The sequence below is a fragment of the Octodon degus genome, unplaced genomic scaffold, assembly GCF_000260255.1.
Source record: "Octodon degus isolate 3935 unplaced genomic scaffold, OctDeg1.0 scaffold00020, whole genome shotgun sequence".
NCBI classification, from domain to species: Eukaryota; Metazoa; Chordata; class Mammalia; order Rodentia; family Octodontidae; genus Octodon; species Octodon degus.
The window spans coordinates 5614428-5635190 of record NW_004524596.1 but is presented as its reverse complement, the minus strand read 5'-3'; the positions used below and the strand labels follow the sequence as shown (position 1 = coordinate 5635190).

General features: G+C 36.1%; 1 protein-coding gene across 2 annotated transcripts in view; it reads left to right on the top strand.

The window, feature by feature from the left end:
- Positions 1 to 20763, top strand: part of Strn (striatin) — a 148817-nt gene that overhangs the window by 82266 nt on the left and 45788 nt on the right. For both annotated transcript variants that reach the window (XM_004627613.2, XM_023711266.1), the window contains exons 4-6: positions 10945 to 11023; positions 14447 to 14614; positions 16884 to 17019. In XM_004627613.2, coding sequence (XP_004627670.1) covers positions 10945 to 11023; positions 14447 to 14614; positions 16884 to 17019 — 383 coding nt within the window. The remainder of the gene's footprint in view (positions 1 to 10944; positions 11024 to 14446; positions 14615 to 16883; positions 17020 to 20763) is intronic.

Below are 20763 nucleotides of genomic sequence, written 5' to 3'. Positions count from 1 at the left end.
ATTTATTTATTTATTTATTTATTTGGTACAGGGTCTCCCTACACAGCTCAGACTTGTAGTGATCCTCCTGTCTCAGCCTCCCCATCACTGAGATCACAGGCGTGTGCCAGCACAGCATGCCCAGAGTTCTGGGGCCTGCATTGCATGCAGTACCAGGGGTTGAACCTGGATCCTTGTCCTTGTCAGGCAGGTGCTTAGACCACCAAGCTGTCTCCCCAGCCCATTTCTGATTGTTCTCCTCCCTTTCTCTTTTGCCACCAAATAATACAAAATAGTATTTGTGAACTATCAGATATTAAAGAGTAAGCTTGGTGAATGTTCAACTTAAGAGCAATTTATTTCAGTAAGTCACATTGTCCACATGAGTTAAATGTGTGGCCAGCTTTATAATTAAGTCAGTGTGGTAATGTGTTAATAAGTATCCACAGCAGAACACCAAATCTGAGATTTAGAGCGATACCAGTTGATCTGTGATATTTTTTTGTTGTATTTTTAGTTCTGTTTATACTTGAGAGTCTGTTCTTGAGATCTGAGATACATGTACATTTCAGAAAATTAATTTTTTTAAATAAATATATTTGTTATAGGCTATTTGTTAGGTTGTTGTAAGAATGTATTGTCTGGGGTGAGGGGATTATTTTATAGGCATGATAACATAAAAAAGTTTCCATTTCATATGTTTTAGTATTTATTTATTTATTTATTGCGGTACTGGGGATTGAACTCAGCGCCTTGTGCTTGCCAGGCAAGTGCTTATTCTACTGAGCTATCTCCCTAGCCCTGTTTTAGAATGTATTTATTTTTGTTTGGTTTTCCCCTTTATTTGTCATATAGCTCTTTAGGGGAATAAAAACCTAATTGTAATTTGTTTTTAGGGTTTATTAGTAAACAGTGTAGCTTAGTATAGAATACTTATTTGAAAATTGGTGTGTAAATATGTTTCGTTCTTTCCTGCCACTTTATTTATTTATTTGTTTTTATTTCTAATGTATTTGGTAGTTATAGGTTCTCCTTATGCAGCTCAGTCATAGTGATCCTTCTGTTTTCAGCCTCCCAAGCATTGGGATTACAGGTGTATGCTACTGTGCCTGGACTCTGTCTGTGGCTGGCTCAGTGCACCCTGGGTGCGGGGCTGACATGGCCTGTGGTGGTGGGGATCGAACCACAGTCCATGAGCTTGCCTAAGCTTGCCTAAGCAGGCACTTTAGTCCACTGAGCTATCTCGCTGGCCATGCCGGTTGCATTTCCTGACACTTTAAATCCCTATGAAATTACTTAATTTCTCTGAAATTTTCTTCATTACTGATCTATAAATATTGTGAGACTAATTCCTAATTGAAGTGCTTATTTTCTTAGTCTACAGTACCTAATTAGTAACTAATACTGTGTATATTCATCTTTCTAATGGTCTATTCATTGTACACATATTAAATACAATGTGCTTTTCTGACCCAGTGTGAAATCCACTGAAGAAGACAGTAATGGCCTGATGGATTTTTCTAGGGAAGATAGGCAGTTAAGAAATGATAACATTGAAATATGACTGTATAATAAGAAAGTGATTTGTTTCTCGAGCATATTTTCAGGGGAACCAATTCTATTATAAGTAGTCAAGGGAGGCTTCTTGGAAGAAATAGTATTTACGTTAGCATCTGATGGACAAACAGACTTTAACCAGGACAGGTAAACTGGCTGTTTGTTGAATGAGGTGAGGTGGAGGGGTGAGACAGTATTAGCTACACAGCTTTTAGTTTGGCAGATTTGAGAAATGAGAGAATGCAGTGGTAGTGAGAAGGACAGAAAGGGTATTTTTTATGCATAGCTAGAGGCTTACCCAGGGCATAAAATACTTTACAGAGACTTTGTAGAGTATAGTAGGGAGCTTGTACTTTATGCAAAGAGTGATGAGAATATATGAGTTTGGTCAGATTTGCCTTTAGTTCACAATAGCTGCAGTGTAGAAGATGGACTAGAGAAGAGCAGAGTTATAGTAGGGAGACTGGTTAGAGGAACAGTACTGTGATGATCACCTGGGGAACTGGGAAGGCTGCCTTGACAAGGTTCTGGGGAGAAATTTAGCACGTAAAATATACAAAAACTCGTTCTTGAGTAGATGGGGGGTGTTAAAGAAAGGGCAAGTCAAAGATGACTTCCACATTTGTAGTTTAAACAGTTGCACAGGTTTATTTTTGAATTTATTTTCTAAGATGGCTAATAGTTGGGTGGATGAGTGTGCCTCTAGCCAAAGGCAATGGCTTCTAGTAGTGAAGGCACACAAAGCTGTTGGTGGAGAAGAGAACATCCAGACCTTGTGCAGAGTGAGAAGAACTGAAATGGAGCCCTGAAGAATGGTAGCATTTCAAAGATTGGTAGAAGAATAGAAATCTGGAAAGAAACAGATAAAGACTACTGTAACAGTAGAAGGGAAAGCTGAAAGTGGAAACCAGGAGAAATTATTCTCAAAGGAAGGGCTTTTCAGTACTTCTGATTAATTCACAAAAGGCTAAAGTAGCTGTAGGATTTAGTGGCACACAGACCACTGCAAATTTCACTGCAAGCAGTTTTAGGAGAGAACTAAGAACAGAAACAAAGACAGAGCTCTACAATGGAGACAGTATAACCAACTTTGAAGAAGCTTAGGTTATAAAAGTACAGAAGGGTTGGAGAGCAACAGCAAAAGGGTAAAAGGTCAAAAAAAGTGTGTGTGTGGGGGGGATGTGTGCACAGCACATGTGTTCATATGTAGTATTTCCAGGAAGAACCGGTAAATGGGAAAGAGATACTCAAATCTGAAGAAGTAAGAGATTGGATTCCAAAACACTGTTGCAGACAACCTGGAGTGTATTACTTATTGTTACTGAGAAAGAACATGGGACAGATTTGTTTTGCAGTTCATTGGTGCATATTTAAAGGAATCCTTATATGGTAGCATTGTGATAAAACAGGATTATCTGCTTAAGAGTGGCCTAGACATTTAGGAAAAGCAGGGCTGGGGGTGCAGCTTAGTGGTAGAGTAGGGCACTTGTTTAGCATGCATGAGCCCATGGAGTCAATCATCATGGACAAATAGGAAAGGAAGGCATGAGGGAAGAAAACCAGAGGTTTGCAGTATAATGTTTATTATGGGATAATGGAGAACAAATTCACTAGGAAATGGTAGAATTGAGAAAAGCTAAAGGTTTAGGGGAGTTGGTATTTTGGTTTCAGCCATCAGTTCTCTAAGAGATCAAATAGTAATACAAAACAAAATTCTAGTGTTTATCATTCCTTTCTGTAGACCTGTATTTCTATCTGGTGTCATTTTTCTTCTGCTTAAAGTATTTCTTTTAGTAAATATGGTATTACTTTTAGTAAATACTGTATTAGGTACTGGTAATGATTTCTTCAGGTTTTGTATATTAGAAAAATATTTTTTCCCACTAGTACTATTTCTGATGAGATAATTGCCTATTGTCCTTTGTTCTGTTTATTTATACCTTTTTGAGATATACATAAAGATAATACTCATTGTAGGGAATTTATATCTTGATTTATTTCCCCATTCCCCTTCCTTCCTTTCAACCCCTTTCCCTCATTTACACTTTGTTTTCTTTTTCTTTTTTTTCCCAAATATTTTTTTTCAAAACTTATTAGTATGACAGTTGCAATAATTAATACATTGTACATTGTTATCTTCTTAGTGGTTATCCGTAGTACAAGATGCAGACAGGATATCCTGTCCAAATACTATTAATACAAATTGTTCTTCTCATTAAATTAATCGAAAGTAGCTGTATATCTATCCTAACTATTCTGTATATACAGATACAAAATGGTCCTTCCTTTGTATCCCCTTTTTTTGTTCAGTCCTGTCTAAGATGGGTGTTCCATTGGCATCTAAATACTATAAGGCATGAATTCAGCAACACAGTCCAACACAGTCCAGCAGTTCACAATAGTAGTGCGTTACCCACAGACGTTGTTGACTTGAGCCTTTTGCAGCTCAGCATATTAATATGGCTTTACTTTATATACCTCGTTTTTATACTTTTCCGCTGGATGGTTAAGACCAAGATAAAGCAAGACCTATATAGCAAGAAATGTAACTTTTGTATCTGATAAGGTCAGTCAAGAACCCTCAGGATTTATCCTGTAGCCCTGTACCGCTGTTTGCAGATGCTTTGTCAGTGTCAGCCATGTGGATGAGTCACGGCCATTGCTTGACCAATTTGCTCTCTGTGAAAGCCTGAGAGAATGTTTTCTCTCCATGTGACTCTCCTTAGGCACACTCTGCATCATCATTCATGTTGCTCTGTGGCCCCATAATCTCCTTGATCATAAAATTTGGGACACAACTGAGTTACATGATGTTACAGTATAGGTTCTCCTATGTTCTGAGTCTTCACTGACCTTGAAAGGCTAGGGCCAAAATGTTGGCTGACTTTGCAGCCCTTCTATTTCTCTGATTTTTGGTCTGCAAACTTAGGTTGTTAACTCTCCAGAAGAGAAGCTTATTATTACCCTGCAACATATTCAGTTGGGTTTAACTTCACTGTCTGAATATCAAACATCTTAGGCATAACATGGAACAGATATTTTCCATCAAGTATTAATATGTTAAACTTTTAAGTCTCTATAGAATAATGGAGATAAAAATTTGTAAAATGAAAAATATTTAAAGAATATGAATAAACAATTACATATTTTTACACAGAAATTTAGAAATCTAACCATATTCAGCATTGTAGCAGGACAGTCCTGTGACATTTTTTTTTTTCTCGTGTCTTTTTTCCATTTATTACCCTTTTTTTTTTTTTTTTTAAACAAAACAAAAACAGACTTTTACTTGAGAGACAGTATGGTAATAATTTGGTATGTCATGACAAGAAGTACATATTTAAAAGGACAGAATGACAAGCATTCCAAGCATGACCCTTCTATTACACATTGCTATCTTCAGTGCAGTTGCTTGGTTCACAGGCATCAGCATGTACAGTAAGTTAGTCAGGGTGAGAATCCTACCAATTCACTCACTGCTAGTTTAAAAAACCTGCTGATGTTTCTCAGGATCATTGCCTTACCCATCTGTGCGTATAAATGTATGGCTTTGCCCCTGTCATGTTTCCCAGCTTTTCTCTTTGCCCTCTCCTCGTTGTCCAATTCTCAAACTCTCGCTTTCCTTTTAACTGTGTTATACCTTTCTATTTGTGTTTCTTCTTTGAGTTCTTATACTAGAGAGACTATATGATATTTACACATGTGTGTCTGGTTTATTTCACTTATGAGTATATCTTCAAGTGGCATCCACTTAAATATAAATGCTTCAAGTTTATCATTCTTTATAACTGAGTAATACGCCATTGTGTAAAAATACCACATCTTTTTCAGCCATTCCTATTGTAACAGTCATCTTTCCAAGATTTGGCCAGCACAAATTGTGCTGCTATAAACTGTTTTCATTTTTTCCTTCTATTATCTTTTTTTTTTTTTTTTCTTGTCCCTCCCTTTTTTCCTCTGTATTTAATGTGATCCTTTTCTCTGGCTGTTTTTAAAAATTTCTCTTTATAGCTGGGGACATAGCTCAGTGGAATAAGTGCATGTTTGGCAAGCACAAGGCCCTGAGTTCAATCCCTGGCACCACCAAAATAAATAAATAAATACATAAAATAATTTTAAAAAATAAAAAATAATTTCTCTTTATCATTGCTTCAGACAGTTGTTATTATGACACACTGCAATGTAGTTCCTTACAATGTCTTTTCGGGTTGGCGGTTGGTTAAGATTCTTGGATCTATAGTTTTATCATTTTCATGAAATTTGAAGCTTTGCAGCATCATTTCTTGTTTGTTCTCCCTGTGCTAAGATCTAGATATTCTTCCAAGGCATGGCAGGGACAATCCAAAGTTTGCCTCTCTTTTATGAGGGATTACTATCTTTTCTTGTCTGATGGCCAGTGTTTTGGAAGCCATTGTTTCATCTATTTTGTTTTCTGCTTCTTAGGAGAAGAGAGTAAATCCAGACCATATTAATTATATTTGAGTAATGTCAGTAAAACTTTTATTGTTAGCAAGAAATTAAGCAGTTACTTACTTGAAAATCTCACATTTAAATGTTATTTTTTGAACTTGATAGGCAAAAATACTTGAATCTGATAGTTGATTATTTAATAACCATGGAAGGGAAGAGTGTACTTACCCTGAATATGCAAGTATAAGAGGAATCTGGTGTGGTGCTTTTTCATTTGCTAGAGAGACTATATGAGCAACTTTGCTTGCTCTCTTTGTGGTGCTGGAGATGGAACCCAGCACCTTGGGCATGCAAGGCAAGAGCTCTATAACTCAGCCACATCCCCAATCCTAAGAACAATTTTACTTTTAAGAGATTTGATTTGTCTTAATTTATTTTTATTAAGGTATAATTTACATATAGTAACATTTACTATCCTTAAATTTACATCTCAAATTCAGACATCTTGCTGGTGAGATAGTTCAGTGGACTAAGTGCCTGCTTAGCAAAGTGCAGGGACCTGGCTTGATCCCTGGCACCACATGCCCTGCCGGCCCTGCCCCCAGGCATGCTGAGCCGGCCACTGGACACTGGGTATGGTGGTGCCCGCCTGTAATCCTAGCACTTGGGAGGCTGAAAACAGGATGATCACTACGAATCTGAACTGCGTAGTGAGACCCTGTACCAAATACATTAAAAAAAAAAAAAAAAGGCCGGCCAAATAGCTCAGCAGATTAAAGCGCCTGCAAACAGGCTCAGGGGCCTGGGTTTTGAGCCCTGGGCCTGCCTTGCTAGCCCCGCCCCTGGGGTGTGCTGAGACCACAGTTGAGACTGGGCATGGTGGCACATGCCTGTAATCCCAGCTCTTGGGAGGCTGTGAATAGGAGGATCACTACTGTCCAATCTAGTAGTGAGACTCTGAACACCCTAAACACCCTTCCCTAAGATACAAAAAAAAAAAAAGGAAAAGAAAAGTCTTGAAATGTCAATGCAAATATTCTTTTATTTTTAAATTTTTTAGTACAGGGTCTACAGGGTGTCACTATACAGATCGGACTCGTAGTGATCCTCCTGTTTTCAGCCTTCCAAGTGCTGGGATTACAGGGACTTGCCACCACACCAATCTCAGTGTGTCCCAGGGGTGGGACCCACAGGGAACCCTGGGGATCAAACCCTGGTTCCTGTTTAGGCAGGCGCTTTAGTCTGCTGAGATATCTGGCTGGCTCTAGTGCAAATATTCTTTTTTTTTTTTTTCGTTACCAGGGATTGAACTCAGGACCCTGTGCTTGCCAGGCAAGTGCTTATTCTACTGAGCTATCTCCCTGGGCCCGCAAAAAGTGTAGTAGATTACTCAGTTGAGTATAGAGGATATATTAGAACATATAATGTTATAAATACAGTTTCTGAATTGTTGCATGGTAGTGGAAACAAAAATTTGTTTTTCTTTAGTACTGGGACACTGATTTTGTCTTTTTTTTTTTTTAAATATAGCATCTTTGAAGTTATCCCAAAGTAGCTTCTATTTGATTTCTCTAATTTTCTTCTGCTTTCAACCCCAGTTATTCTACTGCTAGTTCTTTGTTACAGCACAGAACTTGATCTATTTATTTTAGGAGAAAAAACGTGCAAGATCTAATTCTTTTATTTGTGTGTTTTCTTCAGTTTTCTCTTTCAGTAATGATATGTGAAGGAAAAATCTGAAAAGTCAGGATTTCAGCACTTAAAGCTCTATTTCTAAGAAGCCTGAATATTAGCCTCTATCTTAATTACTTTTCTTGTTGCTGAGGCATGAAATATAACATCCACAAACGTAAGGAGGGAAAGTTATTATGTGTTATGGTTTGTAGAAGTTTTAGGCTTCCAGGCAGGCTGGCTCCAAACCAGGGCAATATGGCAGAAGGGCCTTGCATGTGGACTGGTAGTTAGGAAGCAGAGAAAGAAATCAAGAGGAAAGGGAGGGAGACACATGCCTTCTTATATCTTTTATTTATTTATTTGGTACAGGGGCTGCTAAGCAGTTGAGACTTACAGTGACCCTCCTGTCTCAGCCTCCCCAGCACTGGGATTACAGGCGTGCACCACCATACCCAGTTTCAGTGATCCAGCTTGGTGTGTAGGTTTGCCAGGCAGGCGCTTATACCCCTGAGCTGTCTCCCCAATCCTACATACCGTTTTAGACCATGTGCCAAGAGACTCACTTCCTTATCCAAGCTTCACCTCGTACAATCACATTTAGCTATAAGCTTGTTGGTGGACCAGTTCACTGCTGAGTATCATAACCCCAAGATCCAACCATCTTGCTGAAGCCCCATCTATGAGCATGTGAGGTTCTTGGGAGGACTTCTAAATAGAAGCTCTTAACATCTTTTCAAACTGAATTTTGTCATTTTTAAAGTGTGAATAAACAACTATATTTTGAGTTTGCAGGGAATAAAAGAGATACTGTGATATATATATTTTTGGATGTAGTAAATACTTCAAATATGGTAAAATAAAATTTCTCAATACCTCTTTTAGCTTTACCTAAATAAGATCTTATAAAGATTGGTAGTTTCTTTTCAAAAATGTTTTCAGAAATTTCTTACAGTTTGGAACAGACTAGAGGATACAGAAATAACTTCAGACGTACTCAGCCACCTTATCTTTGACAGATGCCAAACACATTCACTGGAAGAAAGATTAATAAATGGTACAAGAAAAACTGGCTTTCTACCTTCTGAAGATTAAAATTGGACCTATATCTTTCACCATGCACTAAACTAAATTCAAAATGGGTTAGAGATATAAATGTTAAAACAAATATTAAGGGCTGGTGAGATGGCTCAGTGGTCTAAAGCACCTACTTAGAATAAGCTTAATAAAGCACAGGGACCGCGGTTCAATCCCCAGCACCACATGCCAGCCAGCCCCGCCCCCTGGTGGGCTGTCTTGGCCACACACACACACACACACACACACACACACAAATAATAATAAATGTTAAAAAAAAAAAAATTAAACCTGCTGGAAAATACAATAGGTGAAACTCTTGAAGACATTGGTGTAGGCAAAGACCTTATGAGTAAAACCCTGATCACAGGAACTATAATAAAGAATTAACAACTGAGATCTTATCTTACAAAAGCTTTTGCATAGCAAGGTGAACCACTAACAGAATGAAGCGACAACCTCGAGTGTGGGGAAAAAAAATATTTGCCAATTGTTTCTCAGACAAAAAGATTACTATTGTGACTATGTAAAGAATTCAAAAAAATCAGATCTCCTGTATTTAAAGACCTAATCCAAAAGTAGGGATTGAGATGAGTGCACATTTCTCAGATAAAGAAATACAAACAACAGGGCTGGCGTGATAGTCCAGCAGACTAAGCGCCTGCGTATGCAAGCACAGGGACCATGGTTCAATCCCTGGCACCGCATTCCACTTGCTGCCCTGGCCTCGCTCCCATGCACACTGAGCCAGCCACCAATACCAGGCATGGTGGTGTGCGAATGAGGCTGAAAACAGAAGGATCACTATGAGTCCGAGCCATGTAGTGAGACCCTGTACCAAACACATGAAAGAAAGAAAGAAAGAAAGAAAGAAAGAAAGAAAGAAAGAAAGAAATACAAACAGCAAATAAATGTATGAACAAAGTTCACTGCTGGTCATTTGAGAGCTGCAAATTAAAACACTTGAGAGTCCATCTCATCTAGAAAAGAATAGCTGTTATCAAAAAATCAGTAACAAATGCTAGAGGGGCTGTGGAGAAAAAGGAATTCTTCTCCACTATTGATGGGAGTGCAGACTGGTGCAACCACTATGGAAATCAGTGTGAATATTCCTCAGAAAAGTAGGATTGGAGATCACAGTTGACCCAGCTATTCCCCTGCTGGGTATCTTCTCAGAAGAATTAAAAACACTGTACCACAGCAATATATGTGCACACAGGTTTATAGCAGCATGATTTGTTATAGCTAGATCTTGGAAGCAACCCAAATACTCTGAGAAATGAATAAAAAAGATGTAGTCTTTATACAATAGAGTACTACTCAGTGATAAAGAAGGATAGACTGGAGACTTACGGATAAATGGAGTGCAATTTGAGACCATCCTCATAAGTGAAATAAAGCAGACTCACATATGTAAAAATCATATTGTCTCCCTAATGTGAGAAGCTGAAAATAGTAAATAAGATCCAAAATGTACAATACACACTATAAAATGGGAAGAAACTTCAAAAGAAAAGAGAAACTGGGATGACATGGAAGAAAGGAAGAAGAAATATATATAATGGTTTTTCCTCTTTAAAATAAAATTTCTGAAAATTTCAGGGCCCAGGGAGATAGCTCAGTAGAATAAGTGCTTTCCTGGCAAGCACAGGGTCCTAAGTTCAGTCCCTGGTACTGGGGGAAAATAAATTCATTTAATTTGGTCAAAGTTTAATAAATGGGTTTTTTGTAAAGTGGGTTTTTGTTTTGTTTTTTATTGTTGAAGTAGGCCATTGTGTAGGTTGGAGGTTCTTTATTCCAGATGTAACATGGACTAAGTTCTTTTTATAGATCTTTCTTGAAGGGATCCCACTTTTATCTCATTATAAACTTAAGATTTGAAAACTTAGTTTTCCTTCAAATAACATCATTAAAAGAAAACTTGAGGTTTTAATAGCTAGTGAGGGAAGCAGGTTTGAATTGAGATTTTGGTTTTTTTTTTTTGTTTGTTTGTTCTTTTTAACTGTCATTCCTAGATATTTGGTTCTCATTCTTTTGTGATACTTCATATTATTTGTATTTGGGCTTTATTTACAGCTTGACTGGGATAGTTCTTTGTCCTGGAGGAATATTCTAAGACTGGCTAAAAAGATAGGAACAATCTATTTTAATTGTTACTGTAAGGGGATTTCATAAATGTTTATTAGACTTCATAATGAGATGCCCTTTAAGACTGTAAAATAAGTTTAGTTATGATTTCTTGTTTTCCAGATGAAGGTAATGAAACAGAAGTGCAGCCACAACAAAACAGCCAGTTAATGTGGAAACAGGGTCGACAACTACTCCGACAGTAGGTATCCCAAAGCCAAACTCAAAAATAGTTGAAAAGAACCAATATAGTTTCATGAAATCACTTATATTTTGTATTTTCAACTTGATAAAATATATTTTTATTATATTACATTTGGAGAAGCTTAATTGAATTCATATTCCTTTTTCATATCAATAGATCTTTCCCCATGATAGTATTTGTATAGGTGGAAAAATTCTGTACCCTTATTCATGCATCATCTGTACAGATATATAGGCCAATTAGTCTTTGTATACAAAATACAAAATAATTACTTGTTTTGGTTTTTTACTTTTTTATTTTAAAAAAAGTCTTGAATTCCCCAAATTTTACAAATATCACTTAAATGTATTTTTTCCTATGTGTATCTGAGTCTATACACAGAAAAAAAAAGCGTGGTTGGGTTGTGGGGTTCTGAGGTAAGACTAAACCCACTCCACCTGCTGTGCACCTGCTACTTGTATACCACTTTGAAATTAGTATTCAAGTTATGTCAAAGTAAAAGGAAATTTACTGCCTGTTTTGGTCTTTTGAGGTTGAAACTAAGGTTGACACTTCAAGTTTTTGAAGTAAATAAATGTCCTATTAAGAGTATAACATTTCTGTCTGTGTTGTTTATCTAGACAAAGGTAGACAAAAATGAGCGTTTCATATTTATATGGATTTCCACTAGTGCCCTTACTTTGGTCTTAAGCATATGGTTTAGGCATTTCCTTTTCCAAGTATGTATTCTTTAAAAATTGCATATTCCATACCTGTAATCCCAGCATTAGGGAGGCAGAAAACAGGAGGATCACTATGAGTTTGCGCTGTAGTGAAACACACACACACACACACATACACACACAAAAGAAAAAAAATTGCAGATTCATGGGCTAGCCAAATAGCTCAGTGGACTAAAGTGCCTGCTTAGGCAGGCACAGGGACCAAGGTTCGATTTCCGGCTTACTATGCTGGCCCTGTCCCCCCAGGCTCCCTCAGATGGCCACTGAGACTCGGCATGGTGGTGCATGCCTGTAACCCCAGCACTTGGGAAACTGAAAACAGGAGGATCACTACAAGTCTGATCTGTGTAGTAAGACCTTGTAGACCCTGTGTTAAATATACCTATACCTATATCTATCTATCTATCTATCTATCTATATATCTATCTATCTATCTATCTATCTATATATATATATATATATATTTATAGCATACTCATGAGAAGTGATTTTGAGCTATCCAAGAGATTTTATTCATTCATTACTTCCAAGAGAGGTTTTTTTTTTTTTTTTAATCTAATACAGGGTCTATAGGGTCTCACTACACAGATGACTCATAGTGATTCTCCTGTTTTCAGCCTCCCAAGTGCTGGGATTACAGGCATGCGCCATTATGCCCAGTCTCAGTCAGGCATCTCAGCAAGCCACGTGGGCGGAGCTGGCATGGAATCTGGAACCCAGGATCAAACCCCTATCCCTGTGCTCTGCCTAAGCAGGCACTTAAGTATGTTGCACTGTCTGGCTGGCCTCTCCAAGAGATATTTTTGAAAACTTCAAAAGATCCAGAAATCTGCTCTTCAATGGAAAGTTGATCTCAGTGAATGACAGCTATTTATTGGAACTGACAAACCTGTGGCAGAAAACGTTTTGAAGCAGATATTTATAATGTAGTTTTGTTGCCAGAGTAACATGCATATTAGATATTTGTCAAAAATAGGATAAAAATGACACTGTAGAAGTTTGTAAGAACGATTAGGAAAGTTGAAAATGTGTTATTTCAAAATTAATACTTTACTATAGACACATTTAATCCATTTGTTGAGATTGAAAAATAAGCATCTTGATTTGATAAGATACACTTATTCCACTTGGTGATGTATCTTTATAAGATACCTTGCAGTTTTAGTAACTTAGAATAAAATCATGAAATATATTGAATATATATGTATCTTGTCAGTCTGTTTTCTCCTTTCATCCAGACTTACACTTATGTAAGTTAATGCCTGACAGTTTTTTTCTTTCTTTTTTTAATGTATTTTAATACAGGGTCTCCAGGGTCTCACTACACAGATCAGACTTGTAGTGATCCTACTGTTTTCAGCCTCCCAAGCACTGGGATTACAGGCACGCCACCATGCCCAGTCTCATTCACAGTCTCAGTGTGCCCTGAGGGCCGGCATGGCATGCTGGGGAATTGAATCCCAGTCTCTGTGTCTGCCTAAGCAGGTGCTTTAATCCACTGAGCTACCTGGCTGGCCCAATGCCTGACATTTTTTTCTATCATGTTTTATGTATATATGTATGTATGTATGTATGTATGTATGTATGTATGTATGTATTAGGAATTGAACTTAGGACCTTGCACTTGCCAGGAAAGTGCTTGTGCCACTGAGTCTATTATGTTTATTAATGGTATTTCTCTTTTGTCATGGTTCTGCCACTGCCACTGTGATCTTTTTTAGTTAGCTTTGGTGTTGGTAGATATTCAGTACTTTTTAAGTGCCAGGTGCATCTGTTTCCTGAGAACAAAAACTGAAGTTAGGAGATTTAAAGTTATACAACAAGTAAGCTGCATGTGGTGGTGCATGCCTATAATTGCTGCTACAACTTTGAGTGCATCCTGGGGAATGTAGGAAAGTTCTGTCTCAAAATTTAAAAAAAGACTTGGGGATGTGCTTGGCACAGAGCCCCTGTGTTCAATCCCTATTACCATACAAAGAAAGAAATAAAGGAGAGAGAGAGGGAGGGAAGTCCCATAGCAAGTAAGTGGCAGAAATGGGATTAATACCAACATCTCTCAGAACACAGCTCATATTCTTTTTTTTTCCCTGCTGCTGCTTCCCTGCACCGCACACGTAAACTTACCTAAACTCATATATGTACATGCACACCCATATCCCACAATTTAATTTGAATCTATTTTTATTTTAGACTTGCCTCAGGATAGTTTTTCTTCTGCAGATGTAATTCTTGGGAAAATACTTTCTCATGGAGGAATCCATATATACCAGAAACATTGTCTTCAGATCTCGAATAGTTTACCTATAACTTTATATTAGAAATGTAAAAAAAAAAATAAATACTGGAATTGCCATTATAAATATAGCAATTTAGTGGAATTAGGGATTGAGCTTATTACAGTCCTGCAGAGGAATAAAAGTCTATGCACTACGTTAAGGAACAGTTTCTTCTTAGGGTAAACGTAATGAATAGTGTATTGTACAGTTCTTTGATTTTTCTCAGTGACTGTAGAGGCTGGTACTGCAAGAGACAGCTCCATTTGCAGCTGGAAGATTATTCACAAGTCTTACTCACATAGTACTGTACTGTTCAGTCTTATGGAGGCAATAAACCTAAAGAAATACTTTCATTTGCATACTAGTAAATTTTAGAATGTTAATTCGTATATGACTGAATTGTAAGGATCTGCTTCACACAGGTATCTCCAGGAGGTGGGATACACAGATACTATTCTAGATGTGAAATCCAAACGAGTCCGTGCTTTGTTGGGATTTTCAAGTGATGTCACTGACAGGGAAGATGACAAAAATCAGGACTCGGTTATAAATGGCACAGAGGCTGAAATTAAAGAAACAGCAATGATTGGGTAAGTATTTTGTATACAGTGTTTTAGCTGTAGCTTCTTACTACTTTTGATTTTGGAAAGTGTTACACTTATAGGTAATGATGCAGAAATAATTATAATTAAGCTTAATAAAAAGTTTAAAGTTTTTCTTAGAAGGTAATGTAAGGTTTGATGTTACCATTTCTGATTATTTAAGTTCAAGAATATAATTTTTAATGTAGATAGCTTTATTTGAAATTTATATTTATTATGCATTTTAATATCTTGATACACAATCAACTGTTAAAACCTAATGAAAGAAAGATCTTTTGAAATTTAGTACAAATCCAGAAGAAAGAAATTTTGTTATTGGCAACCCAGAAATTACAAAAATATCTCCACATGCTTTACATATAAACCTTTTGGGAGTGGGTACTGGAGATTAAATTTAGGGCCTTCACAGTGCAGTACAATCCCACCCTTTCTTATTTTATGAGAAGGTTTCACTAGTTGCCCACCTTAGGCTTACATTTGGGATTCTCCTGCCTCAGTCTTACAGCATACTGAGATTACAGGTTTTTGGCACCATGCCTGGTTTAGAAGTAACCTTTTTTTCTTAACTGGTTTTAGTATATAATATAATATTTATTGTTTATATAATAGTGCTGTAATTCATCTTTCCTTGGACATATAGTATGTATCTGTGCTAATACATTGTAATTGATAGCTGAAAATTTCAGTAGCTTTTGAAATATCCTATTTTCCTTTTGGATCATATATCATACAATTATATGTGATTCTTATCAATTCAATAAAGATTCTTTACTGGAAAAAATTTGCCATATTATTAAGTGACTATAAAGCCAATTAGTCTCTGAAAGTCTAAATCCAATGCATATTAATTTTAAGCTGTGTTTTTGGCTCAGTGGTTTTAATTGAACTGTATAAATTTTTTTACTGCGAATGTAGTTCCTCTTATTTAGGACATGAACTGAAGTTATAGACTAGAGTAAAGGATCAAGCTATAGGAATTTTTTCTTTTTTTTTCTTTCTTTTTTTTTCCCCCCATTTATTTATTTATTTATCGGGGGGAACCAGGGATTGAACTCAGGCCCTTGCACTTGCCAGGCAAGCGCTTATTCCACTGAGCCATCTCCCCAGCCCTAAGCTATACGAATTTTATAAACTAATGTCATTGGAGCCTTCTTGCACCACTCTTTAATAATTCAGGATATACTAACTTGTATTTGAACAAATAAAAGATGTAGAGTCTCTTCATAGACATAGATCATGTGGGCATTATTCCTGTTTGTATGTTTATCTTATGAATGAAGTTAACCTAGTTAATATAGATCTTTTCAGGAACTATAATGTATGCTTTTTTTCTTTTTTTTAGTGCATAAATTTAAGAAACATTCAATAATGACTTTCAGAAGGAAAAAACCCCACTCCATTGTATATATTTTGGTATTATTGATTGGTATTTTGAAACAGAAATACATTCTGTCTGTGTCCAATTTCTCTAGGAATGTACAATGAAAGATGAAAACCAAAAATACAGTTCTTGATAGATTGAAAACATAGTATTTATCTGTTTTTAAAATGTTGTCTTTAGTTGTGGCTATTTTTTTTAATCAAAGTACCTTATACAACTTTTAATGAGCTGGAAAGAAATTATATTCTAGCCATTGGCAAATGCTTTATTAAATTAATTTTGAGGGAATTTATTCAAGTCTTAAATTTGAAAATTCAGTCATTTCTAAAAGATGAATGGTTTATTCATCAGTAAATGAAAGTCTTGCATTGTTGTCTGGTATATTGTATTTACTAGTATACTAGTAAACTTTGCATACATATGCCATTTTTATCTCTAGCCTTGAAGCAATAAGTATAAGATTGTATAGAGAAAAATTACATCTTTATTAGTTACTTCAATAGTTGTGCACATATAGAGGAAGACTTGAAACAAAAGTAATAGAGAAATACAGTTTTATTTCTTTTTTATATTTTTCAAAAAAATGCATTAAAGGTTGATGGGTAAGGCTCAAAACAATACTGAATTAGGAAGTTGTTTAGATTACCAGTAATATTACCAGTAATATAAATATATAGGTAATGTAAAAGAGTAGCTACTTCCTCTATTGCTTTCTCAGTTAATCTATAGAATTCCAATATTTCAGAATCAGTGAAAACCATAATTTGGGGATTATATTGCAATACAAAGAGAAGTCAGAGAAACATTTTCATGAGTTAGTTTTTATGCTGAGGTTAAAAAAGGTGAACTAAATATGATGTACATGTTTTAAACCAGAAAATCCGAGTTAACAGATTCTGCCTCAGTGCTGGATAATTTCAAATTCCTTGAAAATGCAGCTGCAGATTTCAGTGATGAAGAGGAAGACGAAGATGTTGAGGGAAGAGAAAAAAGTGTCATTGATACATCAACGGTAAGTTATATAACTCGGTGTGTTTTTAGGTATTGTAATGCATACTTTAAAAATAATCCATGTCCTTCAATCTAAACCCTTTTTTCCCCATACATTTAGGGAAACTAAAAAATATTTTTGGTATTAATTTCAAATTCAAGAACAGTAGCTTTCCCTTTTAAAAGAAAATTCACTAAACAAGACATATAACTGTAGAGTTGGTAATTACCATGAATGTGCTGCAGTAGTACAGTGTTAATGGCAGTGAGATAGAACTAACATACCAACATTCCTGTTGGCAACTCCCATAAACTTGGATTGATCCTTTTTTTTGCTGAACTGGGGATTGAACTCAGACCCTTGCGCTTGCCAGTGAAGCGCTTATTCTACTGAGCCATCTCACCGGTCCCTAGGATTGATCTTTGTCTGAAAAGGATTTCTTTGGTAGCCAAGTTCAGTTTTTCAGAACTTTTCCATTTGATTTCTTCAGTATTTTAAAGGATTCTTCTGTATTTTTTTTTTCAATCTTTCTAGCAGTTTTCTGAAATGAGCGATGTTGCTAAATTACTGTTTCTTCCGTCTCTTTGCCTCTCATTTTTTTCCCTTTCCTCTTCCTACTTTCCCTCTATTTCTGTACCTTGTCTCCACTTTCCCCCTTCACCCTTCTACGTTTTCCTCATCTCTCTCCTTTTTTAAAGGGTTGAGGACATTCTTTGCCTTGTTGCAAAGAATGTATTTCCTTCTTCACATTTATTTGAGAATAGAAAGAACCAGGCTGATTATCACTAATATCAGAAATGAAATTTTTGAATTTCTAAAATGAGGATTACAGTAGATACCTATTTTATCACAAAGGATTTTGTGATGAACAAAAGTGATACTATATAAGCAAAGTATATGTTCAACTAAAAGCTGCTTTCTTTTTTTTTTTTGGTGGTACCGGGGATTAAACTCAGGACCTTGTACTTGCCAGGCAAGCATAAAAGCTACTTTCTAAGAGTAACTTCTTTGTTTCATTTATGTTCTTTGTTTCCTGGGTTCTGTAAGAGACTCCAATTATTACTGGCAGGTTACTGTTTCCCTGGGCCACTATTCTGCTATAGACCTGCCATTGTTACTGTTTGAACTTCAGATAATCACTCAAAAATTTTCTTTTCTCCAATAAGTGGTAATAACATAATTTATTGTAGTAAAAAGCCTAGGTTTCTATAATACTTCTTTCTTTGTCATAATTTTGTGGAAATTATATAAATTCTTATTGCTATTGATTGCATTGAGATTTTTCTCAGTTAAATAATTTGTTAAATGGTTCAGTGCTAAATAGCTCTAATTATGGTGCATAACTTTCTTTTTTAATGACCGTATCAAATGAAATGCTTAAAAATCCATAAGCTGATTATTTAAAACTATTTTGAATGATGTGACTAGAAATTTCTATCAATAACCTAATCACTTCATTTTCTAATTCCCAGCCATTTGGTTTCTTTTCAGATTCATAAGTATTCTGTCCTCCAGATAGTGCAGATCATAGCAATTCTGTAACCCACGCAGAAACGGAACGTCTGATGTGGACACTGGCACCGTTTAAATTTTGAGTGCAAATATCTGTTAGTTTTCAGGAAAAAAAACCCAGATTTCTAAACAAATAACTGGATTTAATTAAGTTTTATTTTTAGATATTACATTTCATTAATTTTCACAGTTATAGTCTAATACTGTAGCTACATACCAAAAGGATTTTAAAAATTAACTGTAACAAATGAGTAAGCATGACTTAGAAAATTTATAACATTTCAGAGAGAATGGGTAGAATTCATCCTACTAAAATGTTAATAGAACATTCAGGTTCTACAAATGTTTTATTTTGTTAGTCAAAAGATTTCAGTAGATTGAATTAATGAACTACAGAAACAAGGCTCTTAGTAACTGCTGGTTATATTTATGTTGCCATGTCTTCAAAACCACTTATTTTCTTATTTGTTTCTCCTTGCCTTCCTTGAATTGGTTCCCTAAATTATATTCTGGACTTTTTTTTTTTTTTTGCGGAACGAGGGATTGAACTCAGGCCCTTTCATTTGCCAGGGAAGCGCTTATTCTACTGAGCTATCTTGCTGGCCCCCAGATTCTGGACTTTCATTTCCTCCTCTTCATCTTCTCCTTCCTCACTTAACCTCTTCACATTTTGCTTTACTGTTATTGTCGGTGTTATTGCCAGTTCAGTAAACGGGGGGTCTTGAAATTACTCTATCCAGGCAGAAAAATGTAATCATTTTCAAACTGTGTAGAAGATAGCTTCACAGTGATATTAATCTCCACATTCAAGATCCTGAAGGAGGAAACATTAACAGAATTAAGAATCATTAACTGTTGCTTTAGTCACAGTACAGAAATGTACTTAGGCATGTAGTGGTGTACACTTCCAATTCTAGTTCAGTCCTCAGTACCCCCCCCATACACACATATGTGATGCTTCATAAATTATGGTTTGCAAGGACAAATCTACAGCTTATCTTATTTTGCACAAAGTTACCAAGAAAAATATTTTTTTCTTCATTGAGTTACTTTTGTGTCTGAATAACATATTTAAGGGCCGACCAAACAGCTCAGTGCATTAAAGTGCCTGCAAACAGGCGCAGAGGCCAGGGGTTGAATCCCCAGGCCTACCGTGCTGGCATAATCCCAGCTCTTGGGAGGCTGTGAACAGACGGATCCTTATGAGTCTGATCTAGTAGTGAGACCCTGAACACCCTGTAGACCCTTCCCTAAAATTAAAAAAAAAACAACATAGAACTAATATTGAAAATCCTTTCAGATTGAGATTCCACACATTTCTGGATTTTTCTCAGCCTTCTTTGTCAGGTAGTTAGAATGAAAGACTCTTTATCTACAAGATGTTAGTGATCGCCCCTCCAAATTACATCGTACCCACTAGGGAGAAGGAAGGATAAAACTTCCATGATAAATGGATGTATTTGTATGGAGGAGGATTAAGGTGTCCATTTGGTGTAACTCTTCAAAGATATTTCTATACCTTAGTCTAGCTGCTCAGGGAAAATTAGAATCGAATAATTTGGGTTTTGTTTGTTTGTTTGTTTTTTGTGGGGATTTTTTTTTTTTTTTTGAGGTAAGTATATTTTGTGAATACATACATCACATACTCAGTTTGTATGTGGTTTCTGTTCACAGTCTGTCACATACTTTTTTGTTTAATAGATTTGCTGGATGTTAGACCAGAAATTAATGTAGACATAGAAGTCTTTCCTGACATTAATGAAATATTCTAGTTAGTTAAACCAGTTATTCTAGGATCAATAAATAACCTTTGATCTCTCCTATTCAGTATCTCTGTCTAGATGGTTAAGATGAATTTTATCTCTGATGCTAGCTTTGTTCCATTAGTAGTGGCTTCTTGGGGGTGGTATGTTGAAAAAATTTTGGAGGCTGCATGTCTTCTTTAGTTTATTGTTTGACACAGTGTCTTGCTATGTGTTTAGGTTGTTTAGGTTGGCCTTGAAGTAACTGTGTAATCCATAGTGGCATTGATTCTTAGTGTTCCTCTTGCCTCAGCCCCTGAGTGCTGGGATTAGCAGCATGGGCCAACACACGACTATATGTCATCTTACAAGTGCTGTGATTGAAAAAGTGAGAAACCAGATATGAGAAAGAAAACAGGCTGATGCCCAAGTCAAGTGTTTTGTTATCTCTTAATGTTCATTTTATTTTTTTTTATATATTTTTTAAATTTTATTTTTATTATTTATTTAT